At 47.8% G+C, this 23248-nt stretch overlaps 1 protein-coding gene across 2 annotated transcripts in view; it reads left to right on the top strand.

Moving 5' to 3' along the window:
* The window catches only part of CD99 (CD99 molecule (Xg blood group)), a 32810-nt gene extending 9562 nt beyond the window's left edge, over window positions 1-23248 (top strand). The window contains exons 2-10 of one of the 2 annotated variants that reach the window (XM_060138413.1): window positions 5077-5109; window positions 6372-6410; window positions 7674-7715; window positions 8353-8421; window positions 9706-9750; window positions 12894-12938; window positions 14931-15044; window positions 21378-21434; window positions 22724-23248. In XM_060138413.1, the coding sequence (XP_059994396.1) occupies window positions 5077-5109; window positions 6372-6410; window positions 7674-7715; window positions 8353-8421; window positions 9706-9750; window positions 12894-12938; window positions 14931-15044; window positions 21378-21434; window positions 22724-22749 (470 nt within the window). In that variant the 3' untranslated portion in view covers window positions 22750-23248. The other variant, XM_060138415.1, reaches the window with a different exon arrangement.

The following is a 23248-nucleotide window of genomic DNA, read 5'->3' as shown; positions in this document are numbered from 1 at the left end:
CCACAGCGTCCCCGGATGCTCTGGGTTCTTCCAAAGCTTGACCCAGCCCAGAGGGGCACCCCCAGGGTTATGGTACAAGAGAAGAACCTTTCCCCTCCTTGTCACAAAATCTGTAAGGCAGAGTGTTCAATGACATGGCTCGAGAAACGGCAAAACTATGTCTGGAGCAATTCCTTCCTAGCTACAGAAAAGTAAGGGCATCTCTAATATTTAGAAATAAAATAAGATCAAACAGCATTCACCATCACCTCTGGCCCTGGACCAGCCCTGAACAGCAGTGACCAGCCTGCACGGGGCCAGGGCCGGGGGGACCCTGGTGTTGCCGTTGACATTGCAGGGGACTGGGGGCGAGTTCTGGGGTCTCCGTTTCTTCCTCCCTAAAAGAGGGTCTTGCAGATCAATGGTATTATCTAGACAGCTCCAGGAGCATGCAGGCCGTCCAGAAAATTCATCCATGGCTACTGTTAGTTTTACGTGATTCTTACCTCATTAGTAGGAAGATCTGAAAGCCCAAGGAATCTTTTAACTGCCTAAATTTTATTTTGATTCTAACTTTATTTCTAGAATTTATTTCTATTTTGTTTGTGCCTGTATTTATATTATTAGGTTCTGTGTGTAAATGATAAAATTTATGTATAATTCATAATTTCTATAATTTATTATTATAAAAATTTAAATTTTATCTCTACCCTTTTTTCTTTCTAGAGTTTGTTTCATGTATACATATATCCATTGATATAATTCATAGGTTCTGTGTATAAATTATAAATTACATAATTTATAGTTCATTATTATAAAATTTATATTTTCTAATTTTATTTCTAAAATTTATTTCTATTATATGTATACAGGTGTTCATTTACATAATTGATAGGTGTTGTGTATAAATTACATAATTTATAATTTAACTTTTTATAATTATAAAAATTTCTATTCTCATTTTATTTCTAGAATTTATTTTTATTATATGTATACATATGTTCATTTATATAATTGATAGGTGCTGTGTATAAATTATAAGTTACATAATTTATAATTTAATTTATAATTATAAAATTTATTTCTTATTCTAATATTATTTCTAGAATTTATCTCTTATATTTAAACATATATTCATTTACATAATGATAGGTTCTGTGTATAAATTATAATTTATATAATTTGTAATTTATTATTATGCAACTTTATCTTATTTCTTTTCTAATTTTGCTTGTATAATTTATTTCTATTTTATTTGTATATATTTATTTATATAGCTTATAAATTCTGTCTAAAGTATAAATGACATAATTTGTAACTTCTATAATTATATTTAATTTCTCTTCTAATTTTGTTTCTAAAGCTTATTTCTACTTATTTTTATATAATTTATAAGTTCTGTATATAAATGATAAATTCTATAGTTTGTAATTTCTGTAATTATTATTGCAACTATTTTCTTTCTGTTCTAGTTTTCTTTTTTCTTAATTTTTTACTTATTTATTATTTTTGGCTGCGTTGGGTCTTCGTTGCTGCGTGTGGGCTTTCTGTAGTTGCGGCGAGCGGGGGCTACTCTTCTTTGTGGTGCGCGGGCTTCTCATTGCGGTGGCTTCTCTTGTTGTGGAGCACGGGCTCTAGGCTCGCAGGCTTCAGTAGTTGTGGCTTACGGTCTCAGTAGTTGTGCTTTGTGGACTCTAGAGCGCAGACTCAGTAGTTGTGGTGCTCGGGCTTAGCTGCTCCGTGGCATGTGGGATCTTCCAGGACCAGGCCTCAAACCCATGTCGCCTGCATTGGCAGGCGGATTCTTAACCACTGCACCACCAGGGAAGCCCCGATCTATATTTTGTTTCTGTTCTAGTTTTGCTTCCAGTATTTATTTCACTTCTGTTTCCATTTGTATAATTTATAAGCTCCGTGTATAAATTGTGTAACTGATCATCTCTATAAATTATTATCAGCAGGATTTATATCCTCATTGTGATGTCTGCGTCAGTGCGCCACCCTGATGGAATTTAAGGGAAACCGGATTCGGGCCTCGTGCTGTGCGCTCGTCACTTGCACAGCTCATGCTTGTGGAACCTCAGATTCGCGGTTCAGCGGGTTTGTGAGGCACGTGCAGCTGCACAGCTCCCCCGGAGGAGCCGGCGCCCAGGGTGGCCTTGGGGACGTCCTGGGGCTTGTCCTCGGTCTCGGGAGGAGGGAGCCGAACAGATGGCTGGGGGGGAGGGTGCACGGCGGTGGGGGAGGGCGCACGGCCGGGGGTGTGTGTGCTGTGGGGATGACTCAGGCCCTGCGTCTGGCGGGGCGCCTCACATCTGGGGGTGTCCCCTTCCGCATCTGGAGGTTGGAGGGGCCTCCTGGAAGCTGCAGAGGCGGTGCAGGCTGCCTCCGATGGGCTGGGCAACGGCAGCCGGAAGAGAAACGCCTGGGTGTCCCCGTCGGATGCCCGGCCCCTCCCCCAGCCCCACTGGGTCTGCTGTTCCTGGGTTTTCGTGCGGGACCCCGGGGGCTCAGCAGAGGGCTCTGAGTTGAGCCGTGAGCTCTCTTCTAAGCGAGGCCACGTCAACGGTACTCAGGAGCCCAGATGCACGGGGAGCGGGGCGGGGCACGGGGCCCAGGTGGGCTGGGGAGGCTCCAGGCCCTGGACACGGAGCTACCAGGCAGACAGACAGACATGTGCACACACACGTGCACGCATGCTCACACGCAGGGCACAGACACGCATACATACACAACACTCACGCTCGACGCATATTTGCGCGCGCGCGCGCCCATGAGCACATACCTGCACCGCACACGCACCAGTGCACGTGGACATGCATGTGCACAGGTACACGTGGGCACGCGTGCAGTGCACCCACATGCAGTGTGCACGCCCGCGGGTGCACGTGCTCACAGACACGCGCACACGAGTATACTCACGTGCACATCCGTACACAGACACACCCACACAGGAGCATGCGCGCGCACGCATCACGTGTAGCAACATCTTACGTTCAAGTGTGTTGCTGTTGGTTTCAACATTCCAAAGAGCCTTGTCTGCTTGTTCTTTCCAAATCCCCGTCCGAAACGCAGCATCGTCCGCTCCTTGAATCGCTCTGTTTGGGGTTACTTGCCTCCCCCCGCCACCGTCGGGTGTGGAGGCGTCCCGATGGCAGGGGCGCTGAATATCTCAGGAAGGTCCCAGCGCCGTCGCTTCGGCAGAGGGAGCGTAGAGGGAGTGATAACGGTTGTGGGTCTCTAGGCAGACGTACGGGACCAGAGACGCGCATGTATGTGTAGGCTCTGCACCTGCCCGGGGGGCTCTTCGAGGCTGAACCAATCCCACCCTCCCCAGCCGCCCTGGCTACCACGTGGACATCTGCCGCATGCTGCAGGAACAGCTGAAACCACACCTGTCCCTTCCGGGCTCTGAGATCCAGAAACCAGCGCCCCTCCCCCCGCGAGGGCTGGGGTCCGTCCGACGCAGGGCCTTCCCAGATGCTGCTGCTTCTGCTGCCTGTTGTTTTGTTTGTTTTTAATTCGGGGGCACATCTCATTGTTCATGTCGTAGTTTTTATGGAAGTAGAGTTGATTTACAATATTAGTTTCAGGTGTACAGCAAAGCGATTCAGTTATATATATATATATATATATATATATGTATATATATATAGCAGATTCTTTTCCCATGTAAGTTATTACAAGATATTGAATAGAGTTCTGTGTGCTCTACAGTAGGTCCTTGTTGTTTATCTGTTGTATATATAGTCATGTGTATCTGTTAATCCCATACTCCTAATTTATCTGTTCCCCCCTCCCTTTCCCCTTTGGTAACCGTAAGTTTGTTTTCTATGTCTGTGAGTCTGTTTCTGCTTTGTAGATAGATTCATTTGTGTCGTAGTTTAGATTCCACATATAAGTGATATCATAGGGTGTTTGGCTTTCCCTGTCTGACTTTCTTCCCTTTCTAGGTCCATCCACGGTGCTGCAAGTGGCCTGATTTCATTCTTTTTTACCTGCCTGCCTGTTCTTAATACACACATGGAAAATCACACACACACAAAGACACTTCCCAAACTGCACGTAGACACACTTACACATGGGCACATGCCCAAACTACACATGTGCACATACAAAACCCCACATATACACATACACTACACACACCACAAATACACACATGCCAACTGCACTTAGACACACACATGTGCACACATACAAACCACCCACACACCTACACACAAAAAACCCCGTGGATCCCAAACAACTCAGTAAACGGACACACACACACACACACACACACACACACGAGAGACAGAGACAGAGAGAGAGAGTGAGTTACAGGCTGACACCTGTCTGTGAGACATTCAGGGGGACTGAACACATTGCAACCTTCTGGAGGCCCCCGGGGATGAAGGTGGCTTGTTACACGCCCAGCACTTCCTGACATGGGACACGTGTGCTCTTTGCTTCTGCCCCTGCAGGACGATCCTCCGACCCGCTGTGACCCTCCTTTCCGCTGACCGGACGGTCCAAGTGGACTGTTCCCCGATTCCCTAACTGTGTTTTCCTTCAATCCATCATTAATTGGATAGAAATAGAAATCGTATTGAAATTGCTTCAGTAAAGCGGTAGCAACGGGATAGAAGCACCGTGGAATTAAAGGCAGTTTCCCCCCTTCTCTGGGGTCACAGGAAATTTAAAAGAAAATGTACCTTTTTCCGGGTTGTCTGGTGTTTCTACGAGAAGTACATTTTGGCCGCGTAATTACAGAGATGTTTTTCTCTCCATGTTTTTTCTCCATCATGTATTGGAAATCGTTACTCACCTATTTCAAAACACCTGCTTTTTTAGACTAACGCACGTGCAGAATTATCATGGTTTCCCACTAATTTAATTGCTGCTAAACTCTAAGGTTGCCCAGAATGTAAAACCTAAGCTGACATGTTCTTACGTTTACGCATGAGAGTGAATATTTCAAACGAGAAATCACAGCATCTGATGCATTTTCAAAGCCGCCAGACATCTCAAAATCATGCCCTTTTTTAATTGTCTTCTTAACTTCCCAATTTACTTTTATTTGACTTATTTCTAATTGGACTCTTTTTCTTTTAGGCCAAGATTTTGATTTATCGCATGCCCTTGATGGTGAGTAACATTAAAACATTTTGTAAACTACAGGGAATATTTTATTGGACTATAGTCAATCTTTTGAAATATGTCTTACTGTGATAACTAGACTCACGTAGGACGAGGAAAATCAAGATGCCCTCGTCAGGGTAAATGCATCTTTTTTGGTGGAATAATTTCCACGTTCTGTGGTGGTGAATGAATGCCACGTGGGGTTGCCATGCGCTTGGGGAAGGGGCTGGTCCCCCGTGGGCTGGTCCCCTGTGTGCTCACTGATTCCATCCCTTGGCTGGTGGCTGCATGACCCCAGTCTCTGCCTCTGCCTCACGTGCCTCTATGTTCTCCCATTTCCTTCTGATAAAGGCGCTCGTCTATAAGGGTCTGTGCTAATCCACTGTGACCACATCTTAACCAGTGTTTCCAAATAAGGTCGCGTTCTGAGGTTCCCAGTGGATGTGAATTTGAGAGCCCAGTATTCAACCGAAAACATCTTTTTTTTTTTTTAATTGGAGTACAGTTGCTTTACACCGTTGTGTTAGTTTCTGCGGTACAGCAAAGTGAATCGGTCATACATATACATATATCCCCTCTTTTTTGGATGTCCTTCCCACTTAGGTCACCACAGAGCACTGAGTAGAGTTCCCTGTGCTCTACAGTAGGTCCTCGTTAGTTACCTAGCTTATACATAGTACTGTATGGATGTCAGGGCCCCAAGATATCTTTTTCACTCCTGGGGTCCGATGCAGAGGTGTGAGTCAAAACCGTGAGGGCAGTAATATTCCCAAAAGCCAGCGGGGGTTAAGTCTTATTCTTGATGTTGGAACCCTCACTGGCTGGTGGGGAGAGATGCCGGGGAGGTGTCTGTGGTCCTAATGGCCTCAGCCCACACTGCCTGGGTTGCCTGGGGGTCCCAAGGAGCAAAAGGTGTGCTGCACGCAGTGAATGTGCACAGCCTTTGAGCCGAGGGTCCCGTGTCCCTCCTTCTCCCACACAGGTCCCGGGCTCTCCCTCGTGTCCTGTGTTCTCCCGGGTTCCCCTTTCACTCACAGTCCCCCCACTTGGCGTCATGAGGTGGGAGGGTCCTTGGTCTCGGTGGCAGCCATGGTCGACATCATCCTATGTTCCTGTTGCCGTGGGTCCTCCAGTGCTTGGCTACTGCCAGGAAAAAACGATGCTTCAAACGTTTTCTGAGTCTTTTTAAGGAAAACAGAACAGTGTCGGGAGTTGCTTTCTGTGTCCCAGCTGCAAGTTTTACTGACAGAAATGTCTTTTCTCTTTAGACAAGAAACCCACTCCGGTCCCACCGAAAAAAGCCACCGGTAAGAAGCAAAGGTGCCCAACATGCAAATGCAGCCGAGAAATCGTTGTCGTGCGCCCCAGTTTTCCCAAGAGCTGGGTGAGACGTGGTCAGCGATTCACCGGCTCTGGGTCCAGCCTGGTTAATATTTGAATTATGCTGTGATGCGGGTGCTTTCAAGTCCACAGTGGCTGTAAGAGAACGGGCGCTGACACTTCGGCGAGATGCGTTTGGGTCCCCGGGAAGGCATCTCGGGATGCCTTTCTCCTGAGTGTCTGTCCCTGGTTTTGGATACTCATTTCTTGGCAGGAACAGTTTTAGGACCCTGGGACCCTCCTATAACCCATGAGCAAACTTCGATCTCAGCCTCTAGGAGGAGCCTACTAGCTGTCACTAACCCTTTCCAATAAAAGTCAGGAATCAGACCGATCATGGAACTGACCAAGGGTCAGAGTCACTGGTGGTTAGTCACCCACAGTAAAATCGATGCCCAGAGTTACAGAGCTCCTATCACTGATTTTTTTAAAAATGTGATAGCTCTCTTCAAATGTTGGGCTTCTCATCTAGAAGGGCATCTTAGGAGGAAAAAGACAGCCTTGTTCAGAGCCAGGTCCTTGCCCTGTGCAGACACGCGGAGGATGCTGGACCAGTCATTATTGAACAATGGACTTTGCTCCCCGGGGCAGCAACGGTGTTTCCCAGTCGTGACTCGTGATGGGTCAGTACATCGTGTTGGGTGGATACACAGGCTCACCTAGATGTCGCTGGGACTTGCAAAGAGTCCTTAAAACTAAGAAGGCAACCTCAGAAGCCATCAGGAGTTGTCACATCATTTTGTCAAGCACACCTGGGTCAGTTGGATCATTTTCTTGGTGGGCACAAGCCCAGATCTGGCCTCAGACTTCCCCCCTTATCTCGTACTATCTACCTTGTGGAAGTTGTTGGCAACTTGGTAGGGGAAGATGCTAGGATGAACGGTCCCCGGGGAAGAATTGTCTGCAGGCGGAAGTTGGAATTTCAACTCGGTCCATGGGGCGTACTTGATTTATAAATTACTTGCATTGTTTTGGTTTGGTTTTTGCCTTTTATTCCTTTCCTTGGAGAGAAGGAGGATATGGATACAGTCAGGAATTTGGTTTTTCTGTTGAGACGTTGGTCAGACTGATACTCAGGAAAGTGTTTGGAGATGTGGAGATGCAGTGTTTCCTCCATCTATTAAGGAAGTCATTTCTGTTCCTCGTTTCACCCAGAACTTCAGTATTAACTATCTGTTTTTCTCCTTTAGATGATAACTTGAATTTAGAAGATGCCCTTGGTGGAGGGAACAGTAAGTGGTACCTCTTAAATCTCCTATGTGTCTGACTTGCTTATTTATCATTGCAAAGAGGCTTATCTCTTTTAAATAAGTCGAATTCGTTTTTACCACGAAAACCTAAGGAATAGATGTATTGTTTGTTGTGGTTGAGTTTTTTTGGCTTTTATCCGTAGGCCTGCTTTTATTTTAAAGCTCTTACAGTCTTTGGGGTGATATAAGACAAACTGAATATCCTTGCCAGGGCTGGCCTCGTGGGTGCGTAGGGTCACACAGGGCTCCACACTCAGAAGGGCTTCCCTCCTTGGTGGACTGCTCTGTGGCCGCCATATTGAATTTCTTAGTACAGTTTAAGCAAGGGACTCTGCCTTCTCATTTTGCCCCGGGTTCCGCAAACTCTGTAGCTGGTCCAGCCGTCTGCTTTATTTTCTATTGGAAATACATGAATTTAAGTATTGCAGCTGGATGATGATGGAAAGAAGTCCACAGGTGCCTGTGTGTATGGGTATCCCTATCATGACAAAGTACTTGTCCTGCCGTGACAAAGGACATGCTTCCGTTTCTAACTGTTTAGTGAACCATCTGTGTGCAAATGCACGTTTTGTTGTTTTGACTGCAAAGTGCTCATAATTGCCGTTCTCCTCTTTTACAGATGACCCAGTGACACCCGAAGCACCCAAACCAAAACCTAATCCAAACCCCAAGCAGCCCGGCTCTTCTGGTAAGACCTTCTCGCCCCTGTGGGTCCTTGTGTGTTTTTCAGAGTACAGCGATTTCCATGTCAGCTGAAAGGAGGTAATTTCAGATTTAGCACGATCTTACTGTGAACTCTCTGTGCAAGGTAATGCCCATCTTCCAGTCGTGGAAAACAGTTTTCAAAAAGATATTTTTGGTTCGGGGTTGATTTTCAGTTTGCTGATTTCACTTCCAAGGTTTTAATGGAAACTTTAAAACATTAAATGTAAGATTTTAAATATAGAGAATCAATATGGAGAAACGTATCAGCTTGTTCTTTCCCTTTAGAGAAGCTCTTGGTTTTGTTTTTTTTTTTTAAAGGTTTTTGCCGCCTTTTTTCGGACACACCATAGTATTCTCTGAGTATTTGACCAACATCAGTGTTCTGAGTTGAATGGCTGTTGAAACTTCAGATTTTGAGTTGGCTTTTTTGATTGTTTATACATTTGTTTAATTTTTAATGCAGAAAAGTAGAAATACTGTCCGTCCTCTACCACAGTGAAGATGGTTTTTCTCCCTAGTATTTCATATCAATTTAAATGAAACAACTGTTAAGTAAAACTGTCAATCTTTTATTCACACTGTGTCATAACATTATGTTTTGCTTATTAGTATTCCATAAGCATTTTCTTATGTCATTTAATAATTTTTATCATATGACTTTTCTTGGCAGTTATATACTGTCATAACTAATCCCTAATTTTGAAAATGTTATGTCTCTCTGCTATTTTAGAAGTATGAGTTGCAAAGCAAATTGAAGCCACCTTCATATGCTTTCTTATGGTTTTATTTCTTTTTTTTTAATAAATAAATTATTTTATTTATTTACTTATTTTTGGCTGCGTCGGGTCTTCGTTGCGGTGCATGCGCTTCTCATTGCGGTGGCTTCGCTTGTTGCGGAGCACAGGCTCTAGGCGCGCGGGCTTTAGTAGTTGCGGCACGCGGGCTCCGTAGTTGTGGCTCACGGGCTCTAGGTGCGCGGGCTCGGTAGTCGTGGCGCACAGGCTTAGTTGCTCCGCGGCATGTGGGATCTTCCCGGACCAGGGCTCGAACCCGTGTCGCCTACATTGGCAGGTGGATTCTTAACCGCTGCGCCACTGGGGAAAGTCCAGTAATTGTATCTTTGAAAGATTCCTTCCATAGAGTAGTACGTTTATGGGGTTCCCTGCCACCCCATGTCTGCTTTTGATTCTGTTTCCCTTCACCCCAAGACATCAAGACACTCCCGACGGTTCTGATGTGAGACATGATGCTGTCTTTTTCCTTCTAGATGGCTTTTCGGATTCGGACCTTACTGATGGGACTTCAGATGGAGGTAGGGTTCCCCTTCTTTTTTTGTCTTTCTCTCTCTTTTTTTTTTTTTAATCTTTTGTCTGCGCCGCGCGGCATGTGGGATCTTAGTTCCCCGACCAGGGATTGAACCCACACCAGGAAGGGCAGAGTGTTAACCACTGGACCGCCAGGGAAGTCCCTCAGTTTTTTATTTTATATTGGAGTAGAGGTGATGAACAATGTTGTGTTAGCTTCAGGTGTAGAGCAAAGTGAGTCAGTTCTACATAGACACGTGTCTATTCTTTTTCAAATTCTTTTCCTGTGTAGGTTATTACAGAATATTGAGCAGAGTCCCCTGTGCTCCACCGTAGGTCCTTTTTCCACTTCTGTCTTTAAAGTCTTAGGTCCATGTGGAGGCAAAGCAGTATTTAAATATAATAAATAAATAAGTATAAAATTCATATATGCTTAGAATAGTTATAACTTGAAGAAATATATAGTCATTTTTATGTACTTATGTATGTATAAGTGATCGTGTATACGTATGTTACATATAAATATATTTGTACTATATTCATCTGTTATGCATATGTAATCTAAAATAGGTATATGTGTAGTATATGTGTACATAATATATAATGCGTAGCCAGACACAAGGTAAAGATCTTCTCCCCCAGGATTCCTTTGGGCCACCCTCAGGAGGTGGGGAAGATTGTGCGTCAGCCTTGAATTTGGGCGTCACTCTTGGCCCACAGCCTCCTAGGAGGGCTGCAGACTCAGAGCCTCTGGACCTCCCCCTGGAGGGAAGCTCCTTCCATGGCAGTTAACTCCAGCTTCCCCCCCAGGTAGAAAACCCTGGCTTCAGCCCCCAGTTTGGGAAATCTTTTATTTCCAACTCTGCCATCGAGCTCTGGTTCTTGTTTGTTTCTTGGAGAATGGAGCGTAAACGGTGAATAATAATAATAAGATGATGTGAAGATTTCCCAGGAGGTGACCCATGACTCTGACCTCCTTGGCGAGGGACTTTCATGCTCTGATGTCTCCCCACACTCCCACCCTGACCCGTGTTCTTCCCCCTGCGTGTACAATCTGTTTATTGTCCCTTCTCTTTTTAAGCATTTAGGTTATACCAGTTTCTTTTTTTTTTTAATAAAAAAATAACATTTTTAGTTAACTGCCTGATACTCCTTAATACTTTTTTTTGAGTTTATCGTTGCTGTACAGTATTGTATAAGTTTCAGGTGTATGACGTAGTGATTCAGTATTTTTCTAGGTTGTACTCCATTTAAAGTTATTATAAGATATTGGCTCTATTCCCTGTGTTGTGCAATCTATCCTTGTAGCTTATTGATTTTATATATAGTAGTTTGTACCTCTTAATCCCCTCCCCCTGTTTTGCCCGTCCCCCTGGGCACAGACTGGGAACCACTCCTCCCTACTGGGAACCACTGGGAACCACTCGTTTGTTCTCTATATCTGTGAGGCTGCTTCTTTTTTGTTATTTTCACTAGTTTGTTGTGATTTTTAGATTCTGCACCGGTTTCTTGTACATATCTTTACGCTTTGATATCGGATGTCCTCCATGTGGTTCCCTTAAGGTGGTTTCTAAGAAGTAGGGTTTCTGAAAGGAGTTCCCACTTTTACATCCCTTCATGGATTGCTAAATTGCTTTCCAGAATGGCTGGGATCGTTGATAGTCCCACTGGTAAGAGGACCATGTAAGAGATTCCTGGGTTCATTCCTCTCTGGCCTGCCTTAAATGTTACTGGAAACATTTTTGCTTTGAATCCTTGCTTGTTGGAGTGCCATTGATTGACATCAATGGATGAACCAGCCCCCAAAGGGTTATAAGTCTGTTTCCATCAGTCACGCCCTTACGGTGACATGCTTTTTTATCATCTCGTTTGCCTTCTACCGGGAATGCCCCTACCTCCCCTCTTGAGCTCACATACCTTTCAGAGTAAACCCCTTCTACCCTGGTCCCCAAAGTCACATCTACAGTGGCTAGCTGTCTACCTTCTAATTGGTTTTCCGTTTAAATTTACGTCTCTAGGTGCTGTACAAGATCGCCCCATTTTGAGGAGTGTAACAGACAGGATTCTAGTTTGATACCCGTGTAACGTGCTCTTACCCACTGAATGTAACAGGCCGTACGCTGGCTCTGTAGCTGCGTAACATGCAGCCCCTCCTTTGTAGCAGGCAGTGTTGCTCCATAGCCATGTAACATGCAGTGCCTGTGTGACTATACTGTAAAGACACACTGGGAGTGACTGGCTGACATTAAACAAAGCTAAAGGCACCCTCACAAGTGTACAGTCCACTGGGTGGATTCCTGGTTTGTGCACTAATAATTGTACAAGCATCAGCTTAACATCAAGTATCAGGAATTGCCTGACGGTCCAGTGGTTAGGACTCTTCACTTTCACTGCCGAGGGTGCGGGTTCAGTCCCTGGTCGGGGAGCTAAGGTCCACAAGCTGCGTAGTGTGGGCAAAAAGAAAAAACAAAACGAGACAAACAACGACAAAAGCATCGAGTATCCCTTGGCATTAAACGTGGAAAAAGTAGAGGGGGTGGTGAGGTGGTGTCCCTTAGCCCCGGGGAAAGCACGAAGGAAGACCATACCCAGAGGTGGTGGGTCTGTGGATAGCACATGGCTGACAACCACCCCTAGTGAGACTGGGGGGCCTGAGAGGTAACAGGAATGTGCCTGGGATGACCCCATAGCCATGCGAGCATTTAGGTTATACCAGTTTCTTTTTTTTCTCCATTTTTTTTTCCTCTCTTTTTTTTCTCTTTTTTTTCTTCAAGGGTGGAGTAGAGCTGTGCCCACTTCTCAGGTGGGCTCTGAGGCCCTTGCTGGGTTTCTCCCCGAATCCCTGGGGGACTTTGAAGACTCAGTGGGTCTCCTGGGGCCCACCATGGGGCCAGGGGGTTGAGTCAGGTGCCAAGCCTGGATTTCAGGGACACGGGAGCAAGACGGGTGATACCGCCCGCAGAACGAGGACAGCCCCTCCCAGCAGTGGAAAGGGACACCCTGATATTAACGGCCTTATCAATCCCACGGTCATTTCTCTTAAGGAACCTTCACAACCCAGGGTCGGAGGAGCTGGTCCTTGGTATGAGTTTTCGGTTACCGAACGTCTTCCCAGCGCCATTTGTCACCAAGCCTCGTTCCTCTCTTACAGGAGGTGGTGATGGCGGCAACCAGAGGCCTGGAGGGGCGGAGCAGGGTACGTACCCCTGGTTCCTGATGTCCTGGGTTCCTCACGTGTACTATCGAGGAAAGCAGGAGCCAGTGGTCACAGCCTCACTTTTAGTATTTGCAGCGTCATCTGAAAGATACTGGCATGAAGAATAGTTCTCTGGACACGCGTTCCAAGGGGGCTCAGCGGAAACACAGGCACCCCCGGAGATGCTGGGGATTCAGGTCCAGACCACCGCAATCAAGCGAATATCGCGATACAGCAAGTCGCACGAATTGTATGGTTCCCCAGTGCATCTAACAGGGATGTTCACACTACACTGTAGTCTGTTCAGTGTGCAGCGGTGTTATGGCCAAGAAAAAACACCACGTGCAGGCCTAGATTTATAAAACTTTTTATTGCTAATGAATGCTCACCACCCTCTGAGCCTTCAGCGAGTCATAGGAGTAATGTCAGAGATCACGGATACCGTCACAAACAGAATCATAATGAAAAACTTGAAATATTAGAAGAATTACCAAAATGTGATGCAAAGACGTGAGGTGGACAAATGCTGTTGGAAAAATGGCGCTGATAGACTTGCCTGGCGTAGGGTGGCCACAAACCTTCAATTCGTTAAAAAAAAAAAAAAACAGGGCTTCCCTGGTGGCGCAGTGGTTCAGGGTCCGCCTGCTGATGCAGGGGACACGGGTTCATGCCCCGGTCCGGGAAGATCCCACATGCCGCGGAGCGGCTGGGCCCGTGAGCCATGGCCGCTGAGCCTGCGCGTCCGGAGCCTGTGCTCCGCAACGGGAGAGGCCACAACGGTGAGAGGCCTGCGTACCGCAAAAAAAACGCCAAAAAACAAAAAACCCCACAGTGTCCGTGACGCGCGCTAGCTTGAGGTCTACCTGCTACCGACGGGATCTGCATTTTAAGTTCAGTCGCCCTCCCAAGGTGTCCTAAGAAGGAACGCCACCCATATTACCCAGGGTCCTCCAGAGAAACGGGACCGCTAGGATGTATAGAGATGAGTAGAAAGACACTTATTGTAAGGAGTTGGCCCACGTAGTTACGGAGGCTCAGAAGGGCCTCGATCTGCTATCTGCACGCCGGACACTCAGGGAAGTGGCCAGTCAGTCCCCATGCGAAACACCGACAACCAGGACAGCGAATGGCGTAGGTCCCGGTCTGAGTCCAAAATCCCAAGAAGCAGGATCACCGATGTCCAAGGGCGGGAGAAGACAGACATGCCAGCTCAGGCAGAGAGCACAGTGTCCCTTTGGGATCTAATCAGACCCTCAGTGGATTGAACGATGCCCGTCCACGTTGGTGAGGGCTTCTACCCAGGCTAACGGGTTCGAACGTTATTTTTTTCTGGAGAGGGCCACATGGACACATCCAGAAATGAAGTGTTCCCAGCTGCCTAGCAGGCCCTGGCCAGTCCAGCTGACACATAGGGTGAACCGTCCATCACACCGTCCTCCTTTTTATTCACGGGGGAGGATGTCTTGTGCACCTGCCGTGTCAAGAAGCAGCTGTAGATGTGGGACGGATGCAGGTAGTTTTAGGATTCTTGGTGGGGGGTGGAAACCCCGTCACCGTAGAGCACATGAGACTAACGAAGAGGTGGGCGACTTTGATTTTTCGGAAGGTACATGAAGAGACGGCCGTCTGGCTGCTTGAGGTCACACGGCCTCTGAGTGGTCCCCGCTGGGCCCCCTTCCACTGGGTTTATCACCCACCTGAGACCTTCCTCACTGAGCTGGGAGGACAGCTGAGCTGGTCCTAGGGGTGGGGAAGAGGTGGGGTTTGGCCTCCCACTGGGAGCCAGTTCTTGGATTGGAAACGGCTCGCGTAGTAAAGTGAGTTCCGACGTGGCTCCGGAGTGACGGGCCCTCCGAGGTGACCGGGGGCCCCGCCTCTCAGGCCTCAGCCCCACCCTCTTCCTCCGGGCAGGGCCGCCAGCCCCCGGCCCCGTGGTCCGTCCGCGAGGGTTACGTGCTTGCCTGTCACGGTGTCCTGTGCTTCCTTCCACAGCCGACTCCCCGGGGGTGGTCCCTGGGATCATCGGTGCCGTCGCAGTGGCCGTGGCCGGGGCCATCTCCAGCTTCATCGCCTACCAGAAGAAGAAACTCTGCTTCAGAGAGAACGGTAAGGCGCTCACCGCCGCGTCCTTTCCGTGGGGCCTTGCTGCTTTGAAAAGCGTGCTTTCTTTTAAAAAAAAGAACTAAAAAGCAGAGCTCAGGTTGGCACAAACACGTGGAAGGCGGCCGAGGGGGTCCTGAAGTGGCTAGAGAACTGGGATCTGACTTTGTGGCTTTGATCCCAGCGTCTCCTGCATTTAGCCGTGTGAGTTGGTGCAAGTTACTAACCATTCCATTGTGGGGGGGCGGGCGTCCCCGTAACGGGGAGAGATGAGAGTCTGCGCTTTAGGATTTTTGTGAAGGTCAATAAGGTCATTGTGAAGGGCAGTAAGGTCATGTGTGAAGGGCAGTAAGGTCATGTGTGAAGGGCAGTAAGGTCATGCGTGAAGGTCAGTAAGGTCATGCGTGAAGGTCAGTAAGGTCATGGGTGAAAGTCTTGACAGGTTGCCTGGGAGAGAGTGAGTGTTGAAGAAATGTTCTTACGATTCATTCGTTGTTATTACATGGACCGCCGAATACCACCGTTACAGCACAGAGATCGGAATTCCATCACCGGGCATTTTGGGACTTTGTACTCAAATGCTAAGTTACTTAGGATTCGTCCTGACATCAGTGAGTTCTGCTGTTCTGAGCACAGTTTATGTTTGTGCATCTCTGGAAGGCTCTGTCCAGGTCTGGCTTTGAGAACCAGCGAGGGCTGGGTTGCGGTGTTTGTGGCTGTGGCTGCCCATCCTCCGTGGAGGAGGCTTGTGGTATCTGAACTTCCCTTCTGTGTAGGACCCTAAGTCCTTATCCATACTTTGCCGTTGGCCATAGGTGTCATCTGCCTAAAGGACCCTTTCCTGAGGGTTCTTGGGAAATTCCCAGAAGACTTGATGGAGGCCAAGTTACCCTCTAGGGATGGAGTTTATCCTTCATCTTCCATCATTCCAGATTTCTAGGTTCACAAACACTATTTATAGCCTGAAAGTAAAAGTCTGACACAGCGTTTGGATTCAGAGACCTAAAATAAGAGGCCATTTTTATATCCCTCTGCTAGCAGTGGAGGGTAAGGGTGCCTGAGTGCATCTTATTTCCCTCGTGTGAGTGGGTCGCCTTCCATGTGGCCGCGCTCAGGAAAGTGTGGTTGGCTGGCGGAATGGTGGGCGTCCAGCAATGCCCAAATGGACAGATGGCCAAGTTCCAGGAGATACTTACAAAAGATCTACAGTTAGAACCGAGTGGGGGGAAACAGAACAAAAGAAAACACCTTTTTGTTTTGCTTCTCCTAGAACGAGCAAAGACGTAAAAGACTAGGGATTCGATAGAAGTGAATTTCTGTTTCCTTTTCGATCACACTTTCCGCTTTCTCTGAAGATGCTCAAACTCAGAGCTTGACGCCCAGCCAGGAGAGGAAGGCGCTCTCTAGGCAAGAGGCACAGGAGGTCCTGGCCCCGAGATTTCCTGAAAATCTTCAGGTGAACCCCAGTTGGACTCTGGAATTACAAAGCATTTCTGTTACCGTGTGAACGGGATATATGACTCTCTGGATGTTCGTATGTCAAGACACAGGGATTTGAGGAAACACGCAAGAGTCTTAATAGACTTGACATCATCTCATATTTGGAAAAGGGATTCAGAAATTGGGAAAACCAAGTGTTCTGCATCCCACCCTACCCCACCCCGGGGTCTTGGTCTTGGGTTCAAGCACTGTTCCCCCATTGCAGGGGGAAGGGGTGGGCATGGAAACGGAAAGCTTCCCGGGTAGAAAGAGTTGAACGTACGATTTTCAAAACCAAAGCGAACTTTCTGAAGAACTGGCTCAGAGCAGGTGAGGATTCAACTTTTGCTTCCGGAGAGGCTGGCTACATTCATTCCGCTAGAATATGTCCTCCAGTCTGTCTTCGTAGGCTGAATTAACATTAGGTGCGACTTTACATTTTTGATTTGCTTTGTGGTTTTCACAGGTCTGTGCTCTTGAGCTGATGTAGATTGCACAAAGAAAAAGGAAAAAAAAGGGGGGGGTGAACCTTCATGAGGGAAGGGAGCGGGTGTTTCTGATTTCAGTAATTAAGCACTTTTGTCTCCAGCTGTAAAGTGTCCAGCAGTGACACAAAGAAACTCAGGTCCCTTTTCTCATATAAGCACCGAGTCTAACGCAAACAGTGAGCATCTTTCTGACTACGTGCGTAGATATCGTGGTTTATAGACCTGCCTTATAAAATGAATTCAGTGTTTGTTGTCAGTTATGTCTTTTTATGAACAGAGATGGCCAGGTATCGGGTCCGTGACGATGCTAGACCTTTTCAGGTCCGTGCAGGACTAGTTTATAGGCTTTATTTCTGGGGTGGTTATTTTAAGGTGTGCAGCTGTGAGCTTGGAGATTTCGTAAGGAGGATGTGGCTCGAGCGGGTACAGTGAGCTCGCGTCCTTGGAGGAAGCGTGGTTTGGGGTGAACCATTATTCTCTGAGCGTGGCGGTTTGCAGAGTGACTTTCCGGGACCTCGTTGTTGTACTGAATTTTGTAGTGTCTGTTGAATTTGCGCCAAGCTTCCTCTCGAGCACTTACGGGGGAAGCAGATGTGTTTTCCCAACGTGGAGACACATCCATCTAGTACTGTCAGCCTTGATATATACTTAGTTAAGAGCTTCTCCGTGTTACATTTTGTGAGAAGGTATGAGAAAACCTCCACGGCCAGCGAAGTTTGGTAGCTCTGTCTTTTATTCCTAAAGGTTTGAAGTTGTGACTCTAGGAGTTTAATCTGGTTTTCTTCCAAGTGATGCAAGCTGGCCTCTTAAAGCCGTTTTGGGACGCAGGCCCCTGGTTGATGTGTGTCTTTGCGTTTTCGTGGGTTGGGTTCAAGTCACCAGTTTAAATGATGAGTGATGCTGAGACTGACCCGCTGGGACAGGGCACAGTGTTTGGTTGTTGTCACTGGATGCGGTCGATAGCTGATTCTCGTTGCTCACTGCACATCCGCCAGCTGCTTCCCTTGTCCTTGATGGTAGCGGATTGTTGCGGCTTTGGTGAAATGAGCTACTGGCATGTCCTCTCCCTCCCTTCTTTCCTTCCTTCCTTCCTCCTTCCCTTCCTGCCTTCCCTCCTTTCCTCCCCGCCCCCCTTCCCTCCCCCCACTTAATTCTGGTGTCCACTCTGTGATGCTCTGCTCTGTCAGCCTGTCTCCTCAACTTCTGAGCCCAGAGGGCATCTTCCTAACCGCTCTCTCTCACTGCTGCCTGGGCTGTGGGCACGCACCTGAAGCAAACCTTTTGGACGTTTACTTCTCGTTGTTTGTTTGTTTCTCTTTCATTTTCCTTTCCTGACTTTCCGTTTCAGATGAGTCGAAGACCTAGGGATGAGCAGAAAACCCCCGGTGGGGCCTCAAGATCGTCCTTTCCGATCCGTGTTTATCTACCAAGACGCAGAGTCGAAAGCAGACCTTGTCATTTGTCCTTTTCCTTATTAGTAAAACTGCCACCGTGATGTGTTTCTCCCAGACCAGATGCCATACCTTGAATCCTATATGTTTTCTCCCTTCATGGTGCACAGAAGCGTATGATACTATATTTTAAGGCCCAGGTAGCTTCAGAATAAGGAAGAGAAATGCAGACATTTCCTTTAACGTAAAATCCAACAGAAAGGAATGGTACCGGCGGGGGCTTCCATGAACGAACCAGGTTTCTCAGCATCCCCCATCCTTGCCAGTGTATCCTGCAGCGGGTGAGCCGTCCTGTTTTCAGAGTCCTGGGGCAAAGTCGGCCCTGGGTCATAGGGTTTCATCTTTCACGCTCATGATGGAATTTTTACCCTTCTGATTCCATAGCCCCTGGATTTTTATGGTCCATTTCCATGAAGTATTTCCTAACTCTTTCTCAGATCAGTTTTTGCCAATTATGTGAATTTCCCAGTTCGCAGCGGGTGAAAAAAAAATCTACATATTTAGGCAAAACCTAAAAATCTCACGATCTTAAATTTCTGAGGTCAGCGGAGAAGTGAGTGTTGGGATCTTGACACCCTAGAATTCTTGCATCCTTGTATATCCCCGTAAGCATGGAAGTCATCGCTGCATTTTTTTTTTTTTCTTTTTAACATCGGACCATATCCTTCTTGTGCTGGCTTCTCGGGCTTCCCTGGTGGTGCAGTGGTTGAGAGTCCGCCTGCCGATGCAGGGGACACGGGTTCGTGCCCCGGTCCGGGAGGATCCCACATGCCGCGGAGCGGCTGGGCCCGTGAGCCATGGCCGCTGAGCCTGCGCGTCCGGAGCCTGTGCTCCGCAATGGGAGAGGCCACAACAGTGAGAGGCCCGCGTACCGCAAAAAAAAAAAAAGAACCCTGTAACAGAGGCTCTCCGTGCCCCTCCCGTGGGCCTGGTCATCTTCCACCGGTCACCTTGATGGCCTTGACAGTGGTCACCTTGCCGGCCGTGTGGGTCTTTGAAGATAGCGTCTGCAGATTTCTTGGTTCTGATGAATTAAAGCCCGTGTCCCGGTTAGCACAGGGGTGCATTTAAATCGAATCTCTGTGCCCCAAGAAGGAAGTCCTGGGTGTGATCTACAGATGAGACCCTGCCGGTCAGTGGTCTCTGGGGTCTGCCTTTGGCCCCCAGTACCTGCTGTGTTTACATAAACAGCCCGCACACAGAGAGACCCCTAACGCTGCCATTGCTGCAATTGCCTCTATAGCTCAAGCGGCTCCTGGCTTAAAAGAAAGGCATGTGAGTTGCTTTGGTTCTGAGTTTGAGATGGGGTGTGTTTGGCCTTCTGAGTGTTGAGGTTGCAGCGGGAAGATGCACCTGGTGGAGCCCGGGTCTCCTCTTAGGGGTCCACGGGGTTGGGTTGGGCGCTTGGCATCGGGGAATCCGGCCCTGCATCCCTGACCACACGGCTCCGGCTAAACGGATCCCAGGGGGCCGATCCCTTTCCCCGCCCACGAAGCACCCACCCACTCTCAGGCTCTCCCCAAATGCTGGGCGTTGGTGACACCAACATCAAAACTGGGTGTGCCGGCATCCCCTCCCCCCCCCCCAAATGTCTCTTCAGATAATGGATTGAACATGTCTTTTACTTGTTGGAAATAACGTTTGGCCCCACATGGATTTGGGTTTCGCTGTACTTTATTATTTCCCAGGGGCATTTCTTTTTTTCTTTTCCTTGAACATACCTGGATATAGGGTTTCTGCGGACCCATTAGAATATTTTGACTGGGTTTTTTCTTCCTTTGTTTTTCTTTTGGTAGGGAGATTCTTTGTCATGTGAAATTAAAGCACATTTAGGATTTATCGTCATAATAGTTGACTCTACAATGTGAGCGTGTTTGTTCAGAGCCTGCCTCCTGCCCGGCCAGCAGAAGACGTGACATTGGCAGTGACCGCCCTGCAGTGTTTTCACAGATCTCTTCAAACTCTCTCTTCTTTGGGTGTTTCTCTTTCTTTCTTTGTCATCTTAGAATTTTGGTCTCTGACTGGGGTCTCCTTTTGTGGTTGGGGGAAAGGCTGGTGGCTCACGGAATCCATTTCATACAGACGGGGGGTTGCGTGTTTCTGGGACCGGGATGAAAAGTGGTGTTGGGTGTTCACGCATGATGCTAACCCCAGATGCTGCAGTTTTGCAAAAATCAAAGCTTCGGGAATATAGGAGAACGGTCGTCCTGGGTCCCGTGAGCTACTTCAGTCCTTTTCACGTCATACATGCTTCCGTGTCCCTTCCCAAGCATGCAGTAAAGAAATAAACAAGTTCTGACTGGGACTCTCTCCTGCGTTTTTGTTTCTAACTGAAGTGTAGTTGGTTTACAATGTTGTGTTAATTTCTGCTGCACAGCCGTGATTCAGTTATACACATATATGTTCGCTTTCATATTCTTTTCCGTGATGGCGTCTCCCAGGATATCGAATCGAGTTCCCTGTGCTCTACAGTAGGGCCTTGTTGTGGATCCATCCTCAGCATTAGCCGTTTGCATCTGCTCATCCCAATCTCCCACTCCATCCCGCCCTCCACGCTGTCGTCCCGTCCTGTCCCCCGCCCCGCTCGCCCGTGCATTTTGAATTCTGTCGCCTCGCACTGTATGCTGGGAGATCGTTTCTGGGGGCCGGCGGGGCGCGGCAGGGTCCCCTTTGCGTTGACGTATGTGTGTTCGAAAACTTTTGGAGTAGAAATTGGGAAATAAAATGATAGACTGAAAAAGCATGGGAGCGAAGAAACCAGACCCCGCGAGGTGCCCTTCGTGCCGTGATGACCAGGGCGGTCCTCTGCTTGGGGGCGGCGGATGGAGACAGGAGGTGGGAGGCCAGTTCAGCTTGAGAGTGACCATCAGGGCACGTTGTCTCGGTATTCACCCTCCTGGGGCGTTCTGTTCTTCTTGCAGCTGACCAAGGCGAGATGAACATGGAGAACCATCAGGGCACCAACGCCGAGCCACCCGGTAAGAAGCGTCCCGAGTGGCCCCCTCCCGCCCCCCCGCGGGTCTGTGTTACCTCCTCTCACCACTGTCCTGCTCAGATTCTTGGATGGGATCCTTTGTGTCTCGAAGTTTTCAAGGGGGTTCTCTGGGGAGATGCTACATAGACTTTCCGGGGCTTGAGGCTTCCGGTGAGACCTAAGTCTGCTTCAAGTTCTCTTTAAATGTCGGCCAGGAGAGTTTTCCAAGTGTCGCCCCACTGCCGCATGGCCGGAGTCAGCAGGTGGCCGGATTGCATCTTCTGAGATGCACCCTTTGCAGCATTTTCACGTGCTGCGGTCACTTTTACAGAATCCTCCCAACCTGGTGGAGAATTGGACCAAGAACAGGAGGTGGTGCAAATTATGGAAACTTCTCAGGGCCAGAGGTGGGACGTTCAGTGATTAGAACCACTTCTGAAAACGGCAGGAAAACACAAATTATGTGTCTATACACCTGTGTGTGTTTCTTTCTTTCATTGGTGTATATATGTGGAGACCCACTCCTTTGCCCAAGAAAGGCAACATTTATTGCATAGGATGCCTGTGGAATTGACATAAGTTTGGGTTTTTTTTTTTTAAACGTTTTTGGCCACACCCCACGGCATGCGGGATCTTAGTTCCCCAACCAGGAATTTTGAACCCATGCCTTCTGCGTTATAAGGCAGAGTCTTAACCACTGGACCACCGGGGAAGTCCCGAGATAAGTTTTTAGTGAAAAGTTAACATAGTTTTAATTCTAAAAATACGGACTTTTAGAAAGTGTCTAGCTCGTTGCTCTTTCAAATAAGGGAAGAAGGATGTGTAACATGAGCTATCCTTTTTTAAGGACAAGAAAATGCGAAAGAGACCTCCAAAACAGAAATGAACTGATCCGAAAATCTTAGCCCTGCATTGTTGTAAATGAACCAACGCCGTGGCCCCTCATTTACAGAATTATTTATTCTGAAATTTGTAGTTTACAGACATTTCTTACCGTCTCAGAGAAGTCGCTAGTAGAGAATGCCTCTTCTTAGTTTCTTTCTACTTTTCCCGAAGTGTCCGTTTTTTACGAGTGACCGTTGCATCGTAGTATGAAATGTACTGAATTGTTTTTTCTAACCAGTTAGATTTAGTTTTTGCTTTCTGTCCGCAGTGAGTTTTGAGCACACTTCTATCTTCTGTAGAAATAGAGTCACCCGCTTCTGGAATTTTCCACCTGCAGGTACTCGCGTGCTTGTCGGGGCCGCTGGGGGTGCCTTGTAAAATCTGTTCTTGTGTCTCGGTCCTCTGTAGTTCAACAGACCCTTCTGGAGAAATAGGAGGTCGGCCGCCAAGTGAGTCATAGCAGGGTCTCGAGCTGGCCTGCTGAGCCTCTCCGAAGATCGCCTGCAGGGACAGAGCGGCCCCGCCGGAAACAAGCCCCGGCTTGTCCGTGCCTTTGCTCAACTTGGGATTCCTAGTTTGAATCTTGAGGTGCGTCACCACCGTGCTGGGTGGGTGAGATTGACTTGGGATGAGTTTTGCCTGCAGAGGGCAATTACACTCACCTTCTCCACGGCCCTGAGGCGTTTCCCGCGTGCTGTGAAAGGCTGACCGACCAAGTCCCCGTCATTCAACCCCACTGAAGTTCCCCAACCAGAAACGCCGCGCTGTTTACAAATTGCCTGTAAATTGAATGCGTCTGAACCTCTGCCGACATTGACCTTTTTATAGAGTGAGGTAAGCCTTCGGCTAGTTTCCTCAAAAGTTCTTCCATTTACTAGGATTTTTTTTTTTTTTTTGCCCACACCAAACTAATAAAGAGAAATTAGAAACCAA

The sequence above is a fragment of the Lagenorhynchus albirostris genome, chromosome X, assembly GCF_949774975.1.
Source record: "Lagenorhynchus albirostris chromosome X, mLagAlb1.1, whole genome shotgun sequence".
Taxonomy (NCBI): domain Eukaryota; kingdom Metazoa; phylum Chordata; class Mammalia; order Artiodactyla; family Delphinidae; genus Lagenorhynchus; species Lagenorhynchus albirostris.
The sequence above is the reverse complement of the archived record's forward strand: the minus strand, read 5'-3'. Positions and strand labels throughout refer to the sequence as shown.